The sequence below is a fragment of the Tauraco erythrolophus genome, chromosome 8 (assembly GCF_009769465.1).
Source record: "Tauraco erythrolophus isolate bTauEry1 chromosome 8, bTauEry1.pri, whole genome shotgun sequence".
Classification (NCBI taxonomy): Eukaryota; Metazoa; Chordata; class Aves; order Musophagiformes; family Musophagidae; genus Tauraco; species Tauraco erythrolophus.
This window is the reverse complement of record NC_141472.1, coordinates 6836272-6854933: the sequence shown is the minus strand read 5'-3', so window position 1 is coordinate 6854933 and position 18662 is coordinate 6836272. Positions and strand designations below refer to the sequence as shown.

At 47.3% G+C, this 18662-nt stretch overlaps 2 protein-coding genes across 2 annotated transcripts in view; one reads left to right on the top strand and one right to left on the bottom strand.

Moving 5' to 3' along the window:
• Positions 1 to 20: 20 nt before the first annotated feature.
• On the bottom strand, positions 21 to 1168 carry YBEY (ybeY metalloendoribonuclease). Its single transcript, XM_086615725.1, has 3 exons — positions 830 to 1168; positions 349 to 417; positions 21 to 107 (listed from the first exon to the last, which is right to left on the bottom strand). Exons 1-3 carry the CDS (start codon positions 1166 to 1168, stop codon positions 21 to 23), a joined length of 495 nt encoding a protein of 164 aa, XP_086471851.1.
• A 120-nt stretch (positions 1169 to 1288) lies between these two features.
• MCM3AP (minichromosome maintenance complex component 3 associated protein) overlaps positions 1289 to 18662 on the top strand; it is a 31216-nt gene continuing 13842 nt past the window's right edge. Inside the window, exons 1-17 of the mRNA XM_086616052.1 lie at positions 1289 to 2117; positions 2209 to 2432; positions 3083 to 3161; positions 5702 to 5849; positions 6937 to 7133; positions 8041 to 8180; positions 8658 to 8855; positions 9074 to 9342; positions 10007 to 10169; positions 10744 to 10904; positions 12263 to 12504; positions 13237 to 13427; positions 14427 to 14527; positions 15489 to 15620; positions 16229 to 16342; positions 16843 to 16995; positions 18387 to 18584. Coding sequence (XP_086472178.1) covers positions 1289 to 2117; positions 2209 to 2432; positions 3083 to 3161; positions 5702 to 5849; positions 6937 to 7133; positions 8041 to 8180; positions 8658 to 8855; positions 9074 to 9342; positions 10007 to 10169; positions 10744 to 10904; positions 12263 to 12504; positions 13237 to 13427; positions 14427 to 14527; positions 15489 to 15620; positions 16229 to 16342; positions 16843 to 16995; positions 18387 to 18584 — 3539 coding nt within the window. The remainder of the gene's footprint in view (positions 2118 to 2208; positions 2433 to 3082; positions 3162 to 5701; positions 5850 to 6936; positions 7134 to 8040; positions 8181 to 8657; positions 8856 to 9073; positions 9343 to 10006; positions 10170 to 10743; positions 10905 to 12262; positions 12505 to 13236; positions 13428 to 14426; positions 14528 to 15488; positions 15621 to 16228; positions 16343 to 16842; positions 16996 to 18386; positions 18585 to 18662) is intronic.

Here is an 18662-nt window from a genome sequence, read left to right as displayed (position 1 = left end):
GGGAAGCGGCGGGCGCGGGGTCAGAAGAGGCCCGCGGTGAGGGGCCGGAGGCGGGCGCCGGTGAGGCGGTTCAGCTCCTCCAGGATCTCCACTTCCTTCTGGTACATCTGCGGGAGAAAAGCGCAGGAGAGGCGCCGCGGTCAGCGCCACCGGCACCGCGCTGCGCGGCTGGGCTAGCGGGGCCTGCCAACGGCGGCATCAACGCGGGCAAGAGGTCTGCAGAGCCGCCCGCCCGGCGGGCAGGACTCGTGGGTTCCCCGCCACGGGGGGGCTAGACAGGGGGCTGCTTTCCACCCGGGTACGGCCCGACAAAGGCACACCTTCCCCAGCTCCGGGGCGTCGCCGTACCTCTTGCCACTTGGGTTTTGTGTTGTGCTGGTAGCCGAGCAAATGGCACAATCCGTGGGCTGCTGTCACCTGTGCAAACGGGCAAGAACAAACGACGTGTATTACAGACTCAATCCCAGCACCGGCAGCTCGCTTGCACAGCCCGCCACGCACGAAGCGGGATCCGAGGGGTGACCAGGGCTAACCCCGCACCAAATCATTTGGTGTTTTGCCAGCACCTGCGGGAGAAAACCAGTCCTGCGCGTGCAAAACGGCAAAGATCAGGTAGTGTCCCAGCTCGCCAGTTAAAAATAAGTAAGCTTAAAAACACAGGGCCAACTGGAAGATCACCACCTCCTTGTTTAGCCCGGCCGAGCTAGGAAAGTGGCAGCAGCCCTCTCCTTGTAGGACACCCCACGGCTGTTCCTCCCCGCAGCGCAGGACTAGGGGGACCGCTGCCCGCGGAGGGCCGGGCAGGCCCGCTGCCTGCGGTGGGGCTCACCGCCAGGACGCCGTCGAAGTCCTCCCCGGTGGCGCGGCACTGCTGGTGGATGTACTCTACCCCCAGGAAGATGTCCCCCAGGTTGTACTCGTCGCGGCAGCTCGGCTGCGGCAGCTCCCCCGCCGCCACCCGGTGGAACGGAAAGGAGAGAACATCGGTGGGCTCCGGGCGCTGCCGGTACGCGCCGTTGAGACGCCGCATCAGCCCGTTGCCGGCGCAGACCACCCCTACGTCGAAGCGGGAAGCACCCAGGGCGGCCCGCAGGGCGCACACGGCGCGGCGGAGCGGGGCGCGGCGCACCGGCACGGCCCGCTGCGCGTTGCGCACCACCACGCTCATGCCGGCAGCGGCGGCGGCGCTCCCGCCCCCCGGCCCGGCCCGCCCGCCTGCGCGGCCGCGGCCCCGCCCTCTCCCGCCGACGGGACACCGCCCCCTCCCGCCCGAGAGGCGGTGGCCGCCATGAACGCCGGGGGCCCGTTCCGCGGGCCGCCCGCCTTCCCACCGCCGCTGCGCTTCGGGCAGGCCGCCGTCTTCGGGCAGGGCGGCGGCGCCGCCGTCACCACCGGCCTCTCCTTCGTTCCCGGGCCCGCCGCCGCCGCCTTTGGGCCGTCCTACCGGCTAGGCCAGGCGCCGGCCTTCGCGGCGGCGGGCGGCAGCGGCGCTCCAGCGGGCAACGCGGCGTTCAGCTTCAAGCCGCCCACCAACCTGAGCAGCTTCCCGGGGCCGGGCGAGGCGCCGGGCAGCGGGACCTTCGCGGCGCCCGAGTTCCGCTTCAAGGCGCCCGAGAGCGCCGCCGCCTTCAAGCCGCTGGCGGGCGGCGGCGACGCGGAGAAGGGCCCGGCCGCCCCCACCGCCTTCACCTTCTCGCAGCCCTTCGGCTTCGCGCCCGAGGCGGGCCCCGAGGCGGTGGCGGCGGCGGCGGCGGGGGGGCCCTTCTCCTTCTCGCGTCCCGCCGCCGCCCTGGGCCGCCCGGAGGAGAAGGGCTCGCGGCCGCTCTTCGAGGAGCCGGGGGAGCCGGCGCCCAAGGGCCTGAAGCGGAAGGAGGAGCGGGAGCGGGAGCGCTCGCCGCGGCGGGCGGCGGCGGGCGGGCGGGCGGCGGTGGCGCCGCCGGAGAAGCGCGCGGTGCTGCTGTGCGGGTCCCGCGGCGGCGGGCTCTTCAGCCGCACGCTGCAGGAGATGCTGCGCAGCCAGGGCCGGGAGCAGCGCGACCGCGGGGACGCCGCCGAGGCCGAGCGCGGATCCGCCGAGGAGCCCCCGCCGGCCGAGGCCCGGGAGCTCCCCCGGGAAGGTAGGCAGGGGCGGTGAGGGGCAGCCCCGGGACACCCTGGCGGCCGAGCGTCATCCCACTTTCTGAGGTGCCTGCCCGCCTCTCGTCGTAGATGCCGTCCTGGCGACCCCTGCCCGCCGGGCTCGGGGCAGCGAGAGCACGGAGGGGCTTGGGGGGCAGTCACCCGGCGAGCTGACGGCCATCCAGTGCAAAAACGTCCCCGATTACCTCAACGACAGGACGGTGCTGGAGAAGCACTTTGGCCAGTTCGTAAAAGTCCGACGGATCATGACCCGGCGCAATAAAAAAACGGCCGTTGTCCACTTCTTCGATCATGTGAGTATGGGAAGCTTACATCGAAGCGTTGGGGATGGGTTTGTCTCTGCCGAGAGCTGCGTTGCTGCGTGGAAACGCTGTCTGTTTTTCACCTTTTGTATCGCAAGCGCTGTATTACAGATAGAAGTAGAAGTGTACTGAGCTGCACCTAAACTGTGTAGCTGCCAGAGCTCTGCCTGGCTTTGGCTGTCCTGCCAGCATCCAGCTCAGGCACCAAAGGGAATCTTCCCTGTTTGTTGTCTCACCTTGCCCATACCTGAATTCCATACGCTGCTATGTTCTTGCTCAGGCTCTGCAGCACTGAGGGCGAGGTGAGCTCCTGCGATCTTTGCAGAGTGACCTGCTTGCTGGAAATACTGTTATGTCAGCGCTGAGGTGTGTTGAGGAGTCGGTTCAGAGACCGTGTGGTTTTGTGCTTAAAAACACGCCTTTGGTCTCAAGTGCTGTAAGCGTGCTGTAGCTCTAAGAAAAGCAGCTATTTTTGTGGAAACCAGTCCTGCTGGTTGCATGTACGTCTTAAGTGACAGGTTGAAATGCAGTAAGCAGAACTTTATGGAAATTGGTAAACATTTCTCTGGCAAAAACTGCGCTGCATGTTTCGGTGTTGTGGTGCTAATAGGTTTTCATACTCTGCTTTTGTTTTCTTTCAGGCCTCTGCAGCTCTTGCCAGAAAAAAAGCGAAAGAGTTGCACAAAGACATAGTGACATTTTGGCAAAAGAAGAAAACAAGTGAGTCTGTGTTTCCAGATATGATTACTAGGTGATGCTATCTGCTCTATTCTTGTTTCCTGATGTGCTGAGAATGATATAAAGATGATCTCCATAGTAGGAACGTTTACAACTCCAGAAGTATGGTGGTTCTCTTTGGCTTCTACTTGTCACACTGTACAGTGCACAAAGACGCTGAGAGCATTGAAGGTTGTTCATTAGAGAAGCATAAAAATAGTTGTCCTGCATCAGCTAGCTCTGTCTCCAGCAGTGTCTGATAGTGAATGTGCAGGGGAGGGGGAAAAAGAACAGAATAAAGAATGTAATTGCTTCCAGGATAACTTTTTTCAGCCTTTAACAGCGTGTGGCTTGGGAACTGTGGAGGCCAGAAGGGATGACTTAACCCTTGGGAGAATTTTTCTCTTGTGAAGTTAACCAGTTGCTTTTGTAAGCTGTAAGCTTCCACCATCTGCAGTACTGTCCTCTGGTATTGAGGAAGTTTTAAATGAGCGACTGCAAATCACAGTTGGAAATTGCACTGTTTCTTTCTTGAATTCTTGTTGTCTAAAATGTTTTTGTTGATCTGAGCCAAATGCTGTTTCAGCCGTGTAAAAGAGCTGGAGACACTTGAAATGGCAGTGTAGTTTCGCAAGAGAATTTAGAAACCATTCATGCGGCCACACAAGAGGAGTAAGGTGATGTTAACTTTGTGCTTCTATCTAGAAGTAGGATGTTCTTTGGGGATGTAAGAAAATCTGGTTTCAAATGCCTTGCTGCCTGCTTCAGAGCATGGCCTGGGATGTGAGATTTCAGCTTTCAGGAAAGTGTCCTGGGAACCGAGTTCAGGAGTACTCTAGAGCGAGTGTCTGTGTTGCCAAGGTTGCATTCTGCATATCAGTGATTACATGCTGCTTGAACCAAAAAGAGAGAACAACCTGCAGAGAACTGATCTTAGAAATGGGAAACCTGGATTCCAGACCCTGCTTGGGCTTAGGGCAAGAGGAGATGTGAATGTTGGCTGTTGACCCTCTAGGCGAAAACTTAAATTGTCAAGTGCTTCCCTTTCTTTGACTTTATGAATGCTTCATGTGTAGCTTTGAGGTCCTAGTCTGGGGATGCACTTCAGATGTCAGCAAATGAATGGTTCACCACAGCTTTGACCAACCACAAACTTGCCTTCCAGAAAATGAGCAGCTGCGGGGTTGTGTTTCTGAGAATTAACTTCTTGAAGCGGCTGCTATAGAGGTGCCTGTTTGCCTTTGTCATTTTATTGTGATGTAAAGTCTATAGAAACATGGATGACAGCATTCTAAAAAAAAAAATAATCTGAGAGCATTTAAGAAATCTAACTGGTTGAAATTTTGTTCCTGGGAGAAGAAGTTCTTCTTTCCTGCAAGGTGTAGATGTAACTCTTATGGGGACATACCAGCCTCAGTTTAGGCTTGGGTATGTGAAGTTAATAATTAAAATGCCTCAGCAGGAGCACTGGGAGTTGTGGTTTACATAGGTGAAATGGATTTCAAATCCTGTAGAGCGTTACAACTTGTGGATTGTATCCCAGGAGAGCTGCCTGGCGGAGAAGGACCTGGGGGTGTTGGTTGACTACCGGCTTGATATGAGCCAGCAGTGTGCCCAGGTGGCCAAAAAGGCCAATGGGATACTGGCGTGTATCAAGAATAGTGTGACCAGCAGGAACAGGAAAGTGATCCTGCCCCTGTACTCGGCACTGGTGAGGCCGCACCTGGAATATTGTGTCCAGTTTTGGGCCCCTCACTTTAGGAGAGATATTGAGCTCCTGGAGCGAGTCCAGAGAAGGGCGACTAAACTGGTCAAGGGGCTGGAAAATAAAACTTATGGGGAGCGGCTGAGGGAGTTGGGGCTGTTTATCCTGGAGAAGAGGAGGCTGAGGGGAGACCTGATTACAGCCTACAAATACTTGAGAAGGGATGGTGGGGAGGTGGGGGAAGGGCTCTTTACATTAGTGTTGGGTGATAGAACAAGAGGAAATGGGTACAAGCTTAGTCAGGGGAGATTCAGGTTGGATGTTAGAAAGTGTTTCTTCTCTGAAAGGGTTGTCAGCCACTGGAATAGGTTGCCCAGGGAGGTGGTTGAGTCCCCATCCCTGGATGTGTTTAAGAATAGGGTGGATGAACTACTTAGGGATATGGTTTAATGGGGATTAGAGACAGTTGGACTGGATGATCTCTAAGGTCTTTTCCAATCTAAAAATCTATGAAATCTATGAAACTTGAGAGATCTTAAACTGGGAAGGGGATCAGACTTCATTTACTGGCAATCCACTGACCAATTACAGTTATTGCTCATTTCTTTAAGGAAGCGAGGCTGACTAGCAGTTGGTAGGCTTACTCGGTACAGATTCTAGTGCAAGTTTTCCTGGAAATTTTGCATACATGTACAAAAATGTGACTCTTGGATTTATTTTCTAATGCTATTTTGTTAAACAAACTGTTCACCACCATCCCAATGGGGGAAAAAAAAACAAGAGTTGTTACTTAAACTATTTAGCGAGTACCTGGCTTCATGTTTGTATGTCGCTTCAGGTCCAGCAAAAAGAGAATTTTCATCCAAAGAGAAGAATGCAGGTGAAGACGAAGGAAGGCAAAGCAGTGAAGAGCAAAACTATCAGCATTCCCCTCTTCGAAAGCCCTTAGTAAGATCCTCTGCCAGCAGTGTCATGCCTGGTAAAAGGTACGTCTGCTCCTCTAGGATGCCATCTGACAGGAAACAGCGTGGATGGGGGAAAATGATGGTCAGTGTGTGCCAAATATTCGTGTTCTTGTTGGGGAGTGTGCTTCATCTGCCTCTTCTGGTTTGGCTGAATTACAGGCTCACAGATCTCACGCTTTATCAGAAAGATCCTTCTAACTGATTATTAAGGCCTTCTACTTTGGTCTGCATGTTTCTTTTGTCTGTTCTGTTCGTAACGTAACAACACCTGCAATAGTGAGGCGTAAGGGAACTGAATGAAACGGTGTAGAGCCAAAATGGGGCCATGCAGTAATGACACTGTTCTGTGGCCATGGTTAAATGAACTTCTGAAGTGAGCAGTTTTATTTGTAGGCGATTACAGGTCTGTGCAACGAGAATCCCCTTTTCAGAGTAGCTGGTGAGTTTGGATCATCGTCTTGTCTCACTTCAAGTGAATGGTCTTTGTACAGGAATCCTGGTTTGTGTCAGTCACTGAAGTGGTAGGGTTGTCATCTTTCTGTGGTACCTTAACGGTGTGTCTCATTTTGACAGAAGTCATTTGGTATGTGTAGTCAAAGAATTATAAAGATTAGTGATATATTGTGAAGGAATGCGTGTTCCTTGATTTAAAAAACATGTTTGGATCTGGGCCCTGTAAAATCTTTTAGTAATTGCTATAGAAAGCATTTGTTTTCTTTCACACCAAACAGCAGGCTTCGTTCCTGGTCTAAAATGCAAACTGCTGTGCCTTAGTGAAGCCAAAATACTGCAGTAGCCATCTGCTTCTGTCCACTCTCAGACAGATTCAGTAATACCGTTTCTCTTGTACAAAGGTTGAGGCTTTCACCACAACCGAGAGTGCTTGGCAGTGTTGTCAGGGCAGTGCTGAGGATTTAACCAGGTGAACTCCCAGTGCTAGTGTTAGCTCATAGCAACCTTAGTACTTTGATACGTACTTAATTTACTTGATACGTTGTCTTGAGAACAAAAACTCCTCTAAACAGAGATGTTTGTCCTAAACAAGAGTGAACTGAGTAAGGCTGGGGCATGCGTTAGTGTATTATTGATAAAAATCTTCTACTTTCAGTTCTCCGGCAAAGAAGCCTGGTCTTCGAAAGGCGCTGCAGTTCGAAGCAGATCTGTTTGATGCTAGTTCTGAAGGGCAGAGCTCGGAGGCCTTGGGAGCTTCGTTGTCATCTCTTGGTAACCTGGTAGGATTAGTGGCCGAGACATCTGAGGAAAGGTACCGTCTTCTAGACCAAAGGGACAAAATAATGCGACAAGGTAACTACACAAGTTAGGGAGTGTAACATCTGCTTCTCTGCTGAAAAGAAGTAGGTGTTTGTTGCAAAGCTGTTGTGATATTATGGAAATGGCTTTAAAGAGAGAGTTTAACATGGAGCAGTCTGTAAAACACTCTTCTTTTGTGAGGGATTGTTGTATGTGTTATTGTAGAACACGCGTGTTTCTTGTGGAAAGTGAATAGCAGACTGTTCATCTTCTGTGAAGGAGGCCACGTAGGGAGATTGGCATCCCTGCAGGCTCTTTAAAGAAAGCTACCCAAAGCCTAATGATGTTTCTCTGAATTGAGACTATGACAACGCTGGTCATTATTTCAAGAAATGGCTCTTTGTTTCACAGTGCTGGGTTGTAAACCCTTCCATCCTGTTCTTGCCATTCCAAAGCTGACCCTGCTTTTAATTTAAGATTTGATTTTTAATATTGACAAACAGATTTCATGGCCGCTTGATGTGGAGTTGGGAAGTTGCTGGCGCTTAGTTTGGACGCAAAACAGAATAGGACACAAAACATTGGGTATCTTTTAGAGGCTCCAGTCTTTTCAGCAGAACTCTCAATATCCATGTGGGACAGTAGGAGAAACTTCCCTGAAGGAGTGGTGCAGCCCCGAGACAGAACTTGTTTGTTTCTGACCATGTCAAGGTGGGGTAAAGCCTTGCTCTGGGTAGAGGAAGGATGAGAATCTCTAGAGACCTTTTCCCACCAGCTTTTTTTGTGAACTGTTACCCTAGCAATGTCCCTCTTCACATCCATCTGCTGACTAATGTACAGTCTCCAGCTGAGGTGTCTGGCATGCTTAGGGCTCTCTTGGCGTGTCAGAGTAGTAGCTTGTCATGAAAACAAAAACAAGATAGGCTTAGTCTGTGATCATTTTTTTTATTAATTTTTTTAGCTCGAGTAAAAAGGACTGATCTTGGCAAAGCAAAAACTGTTGTTGGCACTTGCCCAGACATGTGTCCTGAAAAGGAACGCTACATGAGGGAGACAAGAAACCAGATCAGTATCTTTGAATTGCTTCTAGGATCTGACAAGGTATGAGCCCTCTGTATGCCTGAGTTTGTTGTTCCCAGGATGTCTGTTCACTTGCTGCTCATATAAAGCTGTCAGTGGTGTTTAGTTGGTTACAGGGGAAATTCTGGAGGCCATCTCATTAATGTCTTTCAAGTCCCTATTGTAAAGCAAGAAAGCTAGAGAATTGCTTTTTCACTTTAAGTCATGTATTTTAGTTAGCTGCAGGCAGGCCTTTGTAGTTCTAAAACTGTAGGGCAGCAGTATACATTGTCTTGAAGTTTTGAGTTTGAGACTAGGTCAACTCTTAGGATTCTGTCATAAAACAAAATAAAATGTTTGCTATTGTAGCAGAATGGACGTGGGTTGTTAGTGTGAACAGTGGAAACTTTAGTAGTTTGCTCCTCATTAAAGTAAAAGCATGAACGGGACGAAATCCTCTATACTCCTGAAAAGTTGAATATACTCCTTGGACTTCGATTCTTTTCTCCACATCTTCAGGTAGATCATGCAGCAGCGATCAAGGAATATAGCAGGTCCTCAGCAGATCAGGAGGAACCTTTGCCCCATGAATTGAGACCCTCTGAGGTGTTGAGCATGACCATGGACTATTTAGTGACAAACATTATGGATCAAGGAGAAGGAAACTACCGAGAATGGTACGACTTTGTCTGGAACAGAACTCGTGGAATAAGAAAGGTAAGCACTGGCAGATGGAGATGTTTGATGACAGAAAGCAAAAGAGCGCATAATGCTGTGAAAAGTGAAGCAAACAGCCATAGTAATTCAAATATTTTGAACTGCAAAGTGGCTCAAAGCACAGTTGAGATGAGTTTTCCAAAGGTAGTGCCAGATGACTGTGCTCTTCAACTGTAGTTTAAAAGTACACGCAATGCTTTCTTTATCATTCTGGTTAGGATATCACCCAGCAACACCTCTGCAACCCGTTGATGGTGTCTCTGATTGAGAAGTGCACTCGCTTTCACATCCATTGTGCTCACCACTTGTGCGAAGAGCCCATGTCCTCCTTTGATGCCAAGATCAACAATGAGAACATGACTAAATGCCTGCAGAGCTTGAAGGAGATGTATCAGGACCTGGCTAACAAGGGGATTTACTGCAAGAGTGAAGCAGAGTTCAGAGGTTACAATGTCTTGCTGAATCTCAACAAGGGTGATATTCTCAGGTGGGAACAACAGATGTCACTTGTTTTCTCTCTGCCTCTGGGAAGAATTGAGATTAAGATTAAGTCCAAACAAATCGTAATGGAAATGAAGAGTTTAGTTGAAGTTTTTTTTCTTAAAAAAAAGTGTGCTGTAATAATGTTTTATTTGAGTTTTTCAATAGGTCATTTTAAAAAGTGTCTTTTTTAATAAAAGAAAAAAAGGCTTTGTTTTATCTCCTTGAATATCTCACTAGAGTTTCTGCAGGTAGTAAAAAAAACAACCAACCAAACAAAAAGTCAAGTCTTCGCTATTCTCAATCAACAATTTTTTTTTTCTTTCCCAGAGTGATATTCAGGCTTCACTGCTTTGTCTACAGCAGGACCAAGCAAAAACAGTTTTGTGGGCAGTCATACGTTCCTTTTCCGGTCAACCTCTTGACTGCCTTCTTCCCTAGACATTGGAGTGATGTACCTAAATAATAGCATGCTGATTATGCAAACATCATTAGATGATTAATGATCAGTAAATAATACTGCAAATTTAATTCACAGCCATTGGTTTTGGGCAAGAGTTGCATGTCTCACTTAAGATTCCTAATTTTAATTCCATTTTGTTACAGGCTGCTATTGAGTTGTGATGTTAATATTGAAGCAAAAGGGTTGTCTCTGTCTTTTGTCTCCACAGAGAAGTACAGCAGTTTCACCCAGAGGTTAGAAACTCTCCTGAAGTTAGATTTGCAGTTCAAGCTTTTGCTGCATTAAACAGCAACAACTTTGTGAGGTTTTTCAAGTTAGTGCAAGCAGCTTCCTATCTGAATGCCTGTCTCCTACATTGTTATTTCAACCAGGTGAGAAAAAGACAGATGGTTATTTTTTAATGTTAATCAGTAAAACAACCTGGGACTTTTGGGAGGAAATCTTAGCTGAAAACTTGGTAGATATTTAGCCTTAAAAACAATGTTCTTGCTTTTTCAGAAAGGTTTAAAAATGTATTAAGAGTTTTCTGCTATGATATAAATGGCAAATACTAAAATGCTCTTCTCAACATTTTTTTTCCCCATAACTATGTACAAATACATGTCATTTCCCCTGAAAATAATTAAGAAACAGAGAAGGATGCCTGAGACTTTGCAAAGGAGGTATCAACCTGGGCTCTCAAAAGCCCTTGCAAGCTTTTTCCTTCTGCACAAGGATTGCAAAGAGCAATGCTCAAAATGAGCAGCATCAGAGAGTAGCAGAAACTAGAAACCCAGTGCATAAAATTTAAAAAGGAAGTTAAATCTGAATACTTGTTTGTGTAGATATTTGATGACAAAGCACTGATTTCTTTTAAAAATGATTTTTGTGTTTATACTATAATCATAGCTATTTTGTGGTCTTTAACTTAGTAGTTCTGTGGATTTTTCCTTTATCTTTGCCCAGATTCGTAAAGATGCTCTCAAATCTCTCAATATTGCCTACACTGTGAGCACCCAAAGATGTACAGTGTTTCCCTTGGATCACCTGGTCCGCATGCTAATGTTCAAAGACTGTGAGGAAGCAACGGATTTTATAAGTTATTATGGCCTGAGTGTATCCGATGGGTAAGTGTAAGGAAAAGGGTGTCTGTACCTTAAGATGAGATGCCTAGTGGGGTTAAATGGATGTTAGGTGAAGCGTTAATGGGGATGGGCTGCTCCTGGAGTTTGCAACTGGAAAACAAAAAGAACAGGCAAAGGGCAGGGACTGGGTTCTGTAAGCAAAGCACTAGGAGGATGTTGGTGGGTGCAAATTTTAATAATCTGTTCTACTTTTATTGCTGTAATTACAAAAAGTTCTTTGATTTTGCATCTTTCCCTCAAGAAATGGGGTTTGTATCCCTGTAACTACTGTGACTTCCCACAATAGCTTTTTTGTGCTTACACATCTTTTTTTTACTTATACGGGTTTTTTTTCTTGCTTTGATAAAGTGACAAGGGATTTCAAGGATACAAAATTCCTTCAGCATTCTGGAAGGTGGTAGAAAATGAGAGAAACATTTCTCCTAAAGGAGAGACTGCATATTGAGCTCAGACTCCAGGGACTTCCTCACTGGAAAGAGATGGTGTGCATAACTCAGTAGGAAAAAAAAATTGGTCTGGGTTCTTATCTTACAGTTGAATTGTAGCAAATTACAGCTCTGTAGGAAGTGAGGATACAATTCTGCTTCTTGGGCAACTGGTATTGTGGTGATGCATGTAGTGCAGGATGAAGCCCAATAGTGCAAGCCGTTTTTTTGCAGATGTTGGAGGCCAACGGTTTGCAGGTAAGAGTGTCTGCCGTGGAAATCATAGAATCATGGAATGGTTTGGGTTGGAAGGGACCTCAAAGATCATCTAGTTCCAACCCCCCTGCCATGGGCAGGGACACCCTCCACTACACCAGGTTGCCCAAAGCCTCATCCAGCCTGGCCTTGAACACCTCCAGGGATGGGGCATCTTTACATCTGTAAGGTGTGCTCGTACAGACTTGCAATCTCAAGAGGCTGGAGAAGGCAGAAAACTTGAGCGTGCCAGTTAGTGCTCTATTTCCTGTTAATGTTCTGTTTTGAGATAATAAATAGCCAGACTACAGGTGCCAAGAGATAGCCCTGGCATCTGTAATGTGTGATGTAATCTAGGTAAAATATGCATGGATAATATACACAGTGTATAAGGGTTGAAAGGGGAAAGAGATGGAATAGTTCACAAGGGTGCCTGGAAATGTTAGTGCAGCTTGTACTCTGTCCTGGGAGGACAGCTGTGAGGGCAATGCTCTCTGCCTTCCCTGCTCTGGTTCCAGGTGAAGATTAACATCTGGGCTACAGGGGAGCAATCCTGAGTGCCCAGTACCTGTCTCTCTTTGCCCCGCTAAGCTGTCCAGCTGAAAACCTGCTTGTTACTGGAGCTTCGAGTGTGTACTCCTGGTTTTTATTTTTACCCAGTGCTTACGTGGAGCTGAATCGCTCAGCTTTCTTGGAGCCAGATGGATTACCCAAACCACGTAGATCGATGTTTGTCAGTCAGAAGCTGTCGGTCTCGGTTGGGGAAGTTGTCAATGGTGGGCCATTGCCCCCAGCGCCTCACCACATACCTGTGTCCAGCTTCAATGGACAGAACAAATATACTGGTGGAAGTGCTCCTGTGGATCAAGCTAGTAGCCAAAAATCCAGCGTGGAAGCAACAGGTAAGAGCAAACATGCGTTTTAGATACAGCTCAGGAACATACGGCTGGGTCAGCTCTGTGAGTAGTTTTATTTTACAAGGCAGGAACTGTTCTTGGCTCCTATGGGTTGAAATTGTGTGGAAATTTGTTTGTATGAAAGTATGTCTTTGTTTAAATATACTTGTGTATTTGTAAAAGCTAAGAAACTTGGTGATTAATAAAATGTATTTCCCAATACAGGAAATTTACTAATGGAAATGAGCACAATTTTGCCAACATAGGTGAAATAACTGGATTCTTGGCTAATTGAGATAGCCAACTTCCCTCTTCAGTTTGCAGATTTTGTATTGCAACTGTTCGTTCCCACTGTATGTAGAACGTTGTTTTTCAAGTTGACTGAATGTGTACTTTTTTGTCTTTGTTGAAAGTACATGTGTTTTGCATTTATTCAAGAGGTGTGTGTAGGTGCTGGGTGTACTTGACTTAAAGCAGTTTTTATTGGAAACGTGACTACTTGGAGGTAATGCGCAATGAAATTTTTGAATGTTTTTGTATAAAATATTCATAAATATAAATTAGTTCCTATGATATAATTATGTTTTTAACTTTAAGGCAGCAAGCTTCTGTTACAGACTTGTTTTACGACCCAATGAGATTTATCAGACAAACCAACTTTTTGAAAATAAGAATAGTTTTGCTTCTACTTGTGACTGAACTGATTTCCTTAATTTTTCTCTTCCCCCCCCACCCAAGAAGGAAGAGTGGAAAGCAAAGGTGTGGATTTAGATGCCGCAGCAGTAAGAGTCCAGCCCCCAGCTCATCTTCTGCCCCCGCTGTTACTTCGTCAGCTTGCGCCAATGCCACCACCTGCGCAGGCGATCTCCCAACCTGCTGGACAACCTGACCCTCTCCCTTCAAAGCTTCAGCCTGTCTACACAGACACAGTAAGGACATTTAAAACCATCATGAAGTATTTGGGAAAGATCTGTGAAATATAATAAAAGGTAACGGAGTTCTTAGGTTGTATTCCTTTTCGAGAATCTGCGTGTGTTACGTAGAGCCAAAAAGGAGACACTCTGCTTCAGTGCTGTGGATCCTTTAAGAAGTTGTTTCCTTGAACTGCTCTGAAAAGAGAAAGTCTTGAGTGATTTCAGATGCAAGCCTGAAATGACAGTGCTTGCTCTTACTCCTTCATAGGATAGTCTTGTCTGTTTAGCATTTATTTGGGAAAACTCTTAAAGAGAGAGCCAGAAAGTGACCGTAGGAGGTGATTATTTTGACTTACTGGGTAAACTTTGCTTTAGTGAATAGTAATGAGCTGTTTTTTGATGGCACGTATTTCAAATCAGACATGACAAAGATTCTTTTTGTGAATATATGACTATTAACATTGGGTCTTGAATGTGTACCCCGTGTATCTCTGCTGTTCCCCTTTTTCTCCCTCCCACACAAGTTTAGATATGTACTGATGCTGAACTCATCTTGGGAGTGTCTCACTTCTTTGTGAAGTACAGCTGCTGTATTCTGCCTAAATGTGGCTACATTTTGCTGAAGATTAGACCTGGTCATCTGGAATTAAATTGGCTAGTACTTGTAGAGCAATGGCAACTCTAGAAGAAACTGTCAAGTACAAAAATAGGAATCCCTCTCAAAATCCACTTTTCTTAGCTGTGATTTCCTAATTTGGCTTGTCCATATTTAATGCAGAAACAAAAATAAGCTTTTGTTTCTAGGCTGTTGTTAACCTTTTAGATATTCTAAAATTTCCAGACTGTTGTTTGATTAAGTTAGCTTAGTTTGTAAGTAGAAGTACAGATGGCTAGTAGAAGTAACAATCAGTTAAACAAAACTGGAAGGCCTTGCTCCCAGTTCACAGGTGCACCCAGGACATCCTGAGCAGGACTGTGCATCTTGCTTCAACTGCTTCGTCTGCTGTGTTGTAGGATATCGCCGAAGTAGTGGACGGGCTCGTGCATGATGTCCTCAAAGGAGAGTGCAGAGAAGTCGGCAGAGCAGGAGTGGCTTATGTGACTGCTGCCATCTGGTAAAGAACATTTATTGCTGATACTCCCGGAGTCTGTTGTCAAAGCTGCAATTTGCCATAGCAGCACCATGTGTGAAGGTGATAAAACTAAGCAAGGTCTATAGCGGAGACTCTTACTGATACGGTTGAGGGAAAAGCAGACCTTTCTTCAGAAGTCTGCTGCGCACTAGCTGGCCTAATGAAAGGCTAACTGCCAACCTCTGCAAACCTTGCCTTGCATGACAGTCGCACCACTGCCACAAGAAACGTGTGTTCTGGAAGGGGAAGGTGCTTGAAGGGGGACAAAAGGAGTAAGTCTGGATCTGGCTTCTTCTGTGCTTCAAATAACACTGCCTCTCCAAGGCAGTTGGGAGAGTGGTAGACGTGGGTTGGTGACCAAAGCCGTGTTATTAATGCCCCAATGTTTTGGGTATTGCTGAACAGCACGGTGTCAGGGCCTGCCTTGTTTCCCACCCTGCACCCCTGCGAGTAGGCAGGGGGTGTGCTGGAGGCTAGGAGGGGACTCAGCTGGGACAAGCTGACCTATACTGACCAAAGGGATAGTCTGTACTGTGTGGTGTCATGGTCAGCAATAAAACTAGGTTAGAGGAAGAAGAAAGTGGGGTTTTCCGGCTTCCAGGGATGGACATTGATTGGAGACTGGCCGGGCGTTGGTCTGCCTGTGGGAGGTGGTGGCTGATTGCCTTTGCTTTGCTTGGTAGGGGTGTGGGTGTAGTATTTTTCCCTTCACCTATTACAGTGTCTTTATCTCTATCTGTGAGTTTTCTTGCTTTTGTTCTTCCTATTTTCTCCCCTGTCCCTGTGTGGGGCTGGGAGTGAGCTAGTAGCAGCGCAGGTGCTTGACTGGTGGCTGGAGTCAACCCACCACAACAGAGCAAGGGTCTGCTTGAGAAAAGCACAGATGTAGAGCTTTGAATGAAAACTTTCTGGCTTTGAAAAGAGACTTGCTGTTTCTGCACAGCACCTCGGAGGCCATCGTGGAGGAACTGGTGACTGAAGCGGTGGAGGAGATCCTCAGACAAGTGGCTGGAAGCGTGCTCAGCGCAGAAAAGGAGCGTGTCAAAGAGGAGAGGCGCAGAGTGGAAGAAGAGAGGTGAGTTGCTGCTTTTGCTGTGGGGCAGGGTGGGCCGTATACACCCTTAGGATGACAGCTGGTGCCAACCCAAGTCCTTGCATGTGTGCTCAGGCCCCGTGTCTTTCTGCCATGCCAACAGCGCTCAGTTTGTCTCACCTTGAACTGCCCTGCCTGCAGACAGGCTATCCCTTTCACGTTCTCAGGTGATCTGCTAGTTAGTGTTTTGGTGACCTGACAGAGCCACTGTGAAAATGGTGGGTTGGAATTTTGGGAACTTTTATTCACCCAGAGCTTCCAGAGAGGGAGATGCATCCTGGCCCTGCTGTATGCAGGAACTTTTCCTTCTGAGCTAGTTATCTGCAGCTTACTGGGGTAGGAACAAAATAACCCAACCTGTGTTTGAGGGAAATCTGGCTCCATGCAAAGCTGTTTAGAGAGCAAAACCAGCTCGTGGGAACTCAATTTTAGGTGAATTAGCTGTCTGACACTGTGTGTAGCGCTTGTGTAGCTAAGCAGCAGGTTTACCGGCGTGACTCTTTTTACCGGCGTGACTCTTTTTACCGGCGTGACTCTTTTTACCGGCGTGACTCTTTTTACCGGCGTGACTCTTTTCTCTCTCCTTCCAGGCAAAAGCAGAAAAGAGAGCAGTTAATAGAGCAGTTGAGCCAGTTGATGGGTATGGAGTTAATGGAAGAAGTAATAAAGGAGAGCGTTCAAGAAGCTTCAAACAACGAGTTAAAGTACGTACAACATACTGTATGCTATACTTTGTTGTAAGATGCTTTCCTAAGGGTAAGAATTTGTCAGGGAGTGGTGGGCTTCTTGCTTGGCCTTCTCTGAGGTCATCTTCAGTAAGCTACTTGAGAGGGAAAGTGTACTTGATTGTACAACAGGCTGCCAGTTTGCAGTCACACTGTGTTGGGCAGTAGTGGTCCTCCAGGGTGGAGGAAATAGAGGCTTTGTCTAGGACAAGGCTGCCCTGTGTGCTTATTTTTATTCTGACTCCATTACGGCCCAGCTGTGGGCTCTCTTGTAGACCCTTCTTTGGAAGCCCATGATCACTGTAAAACTTTAATGACTTCTAGTTGATTACAAGTCTTACTTAGAAGTGCCACAGAGTAGAAGTGTGGAAAATCCCTTCCCTTTGCTAAATGTGATGAGGTCCTCCCCGTTTGCGCCTTGGCTAATTGCTGTAGCCTCTGCCTCACTAAAGGTCTTGGTTTGTTTCATTTTGAACTAGATGTGCCTTAGAAAGAGACCGGCAAGCCCGTATTGCCCGCTGTTCAGAAGAAGTCTGCGGTCACGTCATGGACTTCTTTCTGGAGGATGAGATTTTCCAGATTGCTAAGGAAACCCTTCAGGAGCTCCAGTGTTTCTGCAAGTACTTGAAACGGTGAGTTACCATGCTGTGACACAACTGCTTTTCTTGGGAGCGTTGGCACGGGGTGGTTAATAGAGTTTTCACTACAGCTGTCTAGTTGCATTGGTTTTGCTGTCTTCCTACCTCCACTGTGAGGGTAGATTTACAGTCTTGTTACCAGCCTCTAATGAGTTTCTCAGCTGTATGTGGAGAGAGGAGCACATCTCATCAGAGTTAGGTAATAAGCTTGGTAGGAGATTTCCAGCTTCGTTCTATATAGAAACTTCGTATTCTTTCTGTTGAAGGCTTGTTTTTCTGGATGTGTGTTCAGTGGCTCTTGGGATGCTCCAAGGCGGAGATTTGTTTCTCCCTGTACCGTGCTGCCATAGTGCAGCTAGGCTGAGGTGCGTTTTGGGTGACATCTCTCACTGCTAAAGGGGAAGCAACAGGCTAGTCTCTTTTCTGTGGAACACTGTTTGTTGCAGAGTTCTTTCTGTCCTTGAGTTCATGAGTCTTTTCAGGGCATGTGTTAATAGCCTTCAGTGCAATAGGGAAGACTAAGGATGAGCATAAAGATACATGAAATGAGTGTACATGCAGCAGTCCAGAAAACTGGATGATGCAGAAATATTTTTATAAGCCCTAAAAATGCCTGAGGAAACACAACAATGATTTTTAATTCTTAAATTGGTGGTTTTGTGTTATAACACTGTAGGGTGCCACCCATTTTGAATCATTTGATCATAGAAAAATATACAAACATCTAATGATAAAGGCTTTATTGGATGTTCTCTCCTTGTTGGTGAATTTGCCTTTTTAAATTAAAAAAGAGGCATACCTTTCTTACTGCAGTAGATGTTGCAAAAGTATTTTCAGCAGCTGCTTGAGATATCAGAGAAGCTTTATAATGGATCATTGTAAACGCTCTATGTGCTAGGAATAAACATGCTGAAAACAGAGAAGGAAAACCGTGCTTGAGCTTTTGCCTGAGGAGCAGCACAGCTAGGACAGCTGAGCAAGGGATGAGATGGAAGAGAGGCAATCCTTCTTCCCTCCTGTCATCTGTCTGGCCGCTGAGAGCAAGCGCAGATTGCTAAGCAGAGCACTGCTCCCTTTTGTCTGTATTGCACTTTTTTTTTTTTTAACGGAGCACAAGGCTGCCTGGTTTGGACACTGCATGTGTACAGCTGGCAGCTCTTGTCCTGTGCACGCTCTGTTTGAGCTGTGAGTTTGTGGCTGTGTGTGGAAATACGGCCGGAGCCTGCAGGAGCACCCACACGCACCGCCTCACTTCTCCTGTGGGCAGACTGCGACTTGCAGCATGTTTGAGAGCCCGATCTGGTCTGAAGAGCAAAGGTGAGAAAACCTGTGTGGTCTGCAGGTGAGTTGATTACTGTGACCTATTTGTCTGTTCTCTTCCAAAGGTGGAGGGAGGCAGTGGCAGCTCGAACAAAGTTGAAACGTCAAATGAGGGCATTTCCAGCTGCCCCCCGCTGCACAGATCCAAAAAATAAACTGAAGGCACTGTCCCCCAGTGCAGAGTGGCCTATAGCCATGGAGAATTTGTGCAAGAGAATTGTAAACCTGGGGAATGGAGGAAAGCTGGGGATCTCTTGCACGAGGTAAGGATATTTATAGTGACAGCAGCTGGCAATCTGCTTGATTTTTTGGAAGGCAAGTTACAGAGGATCCACCTTCTT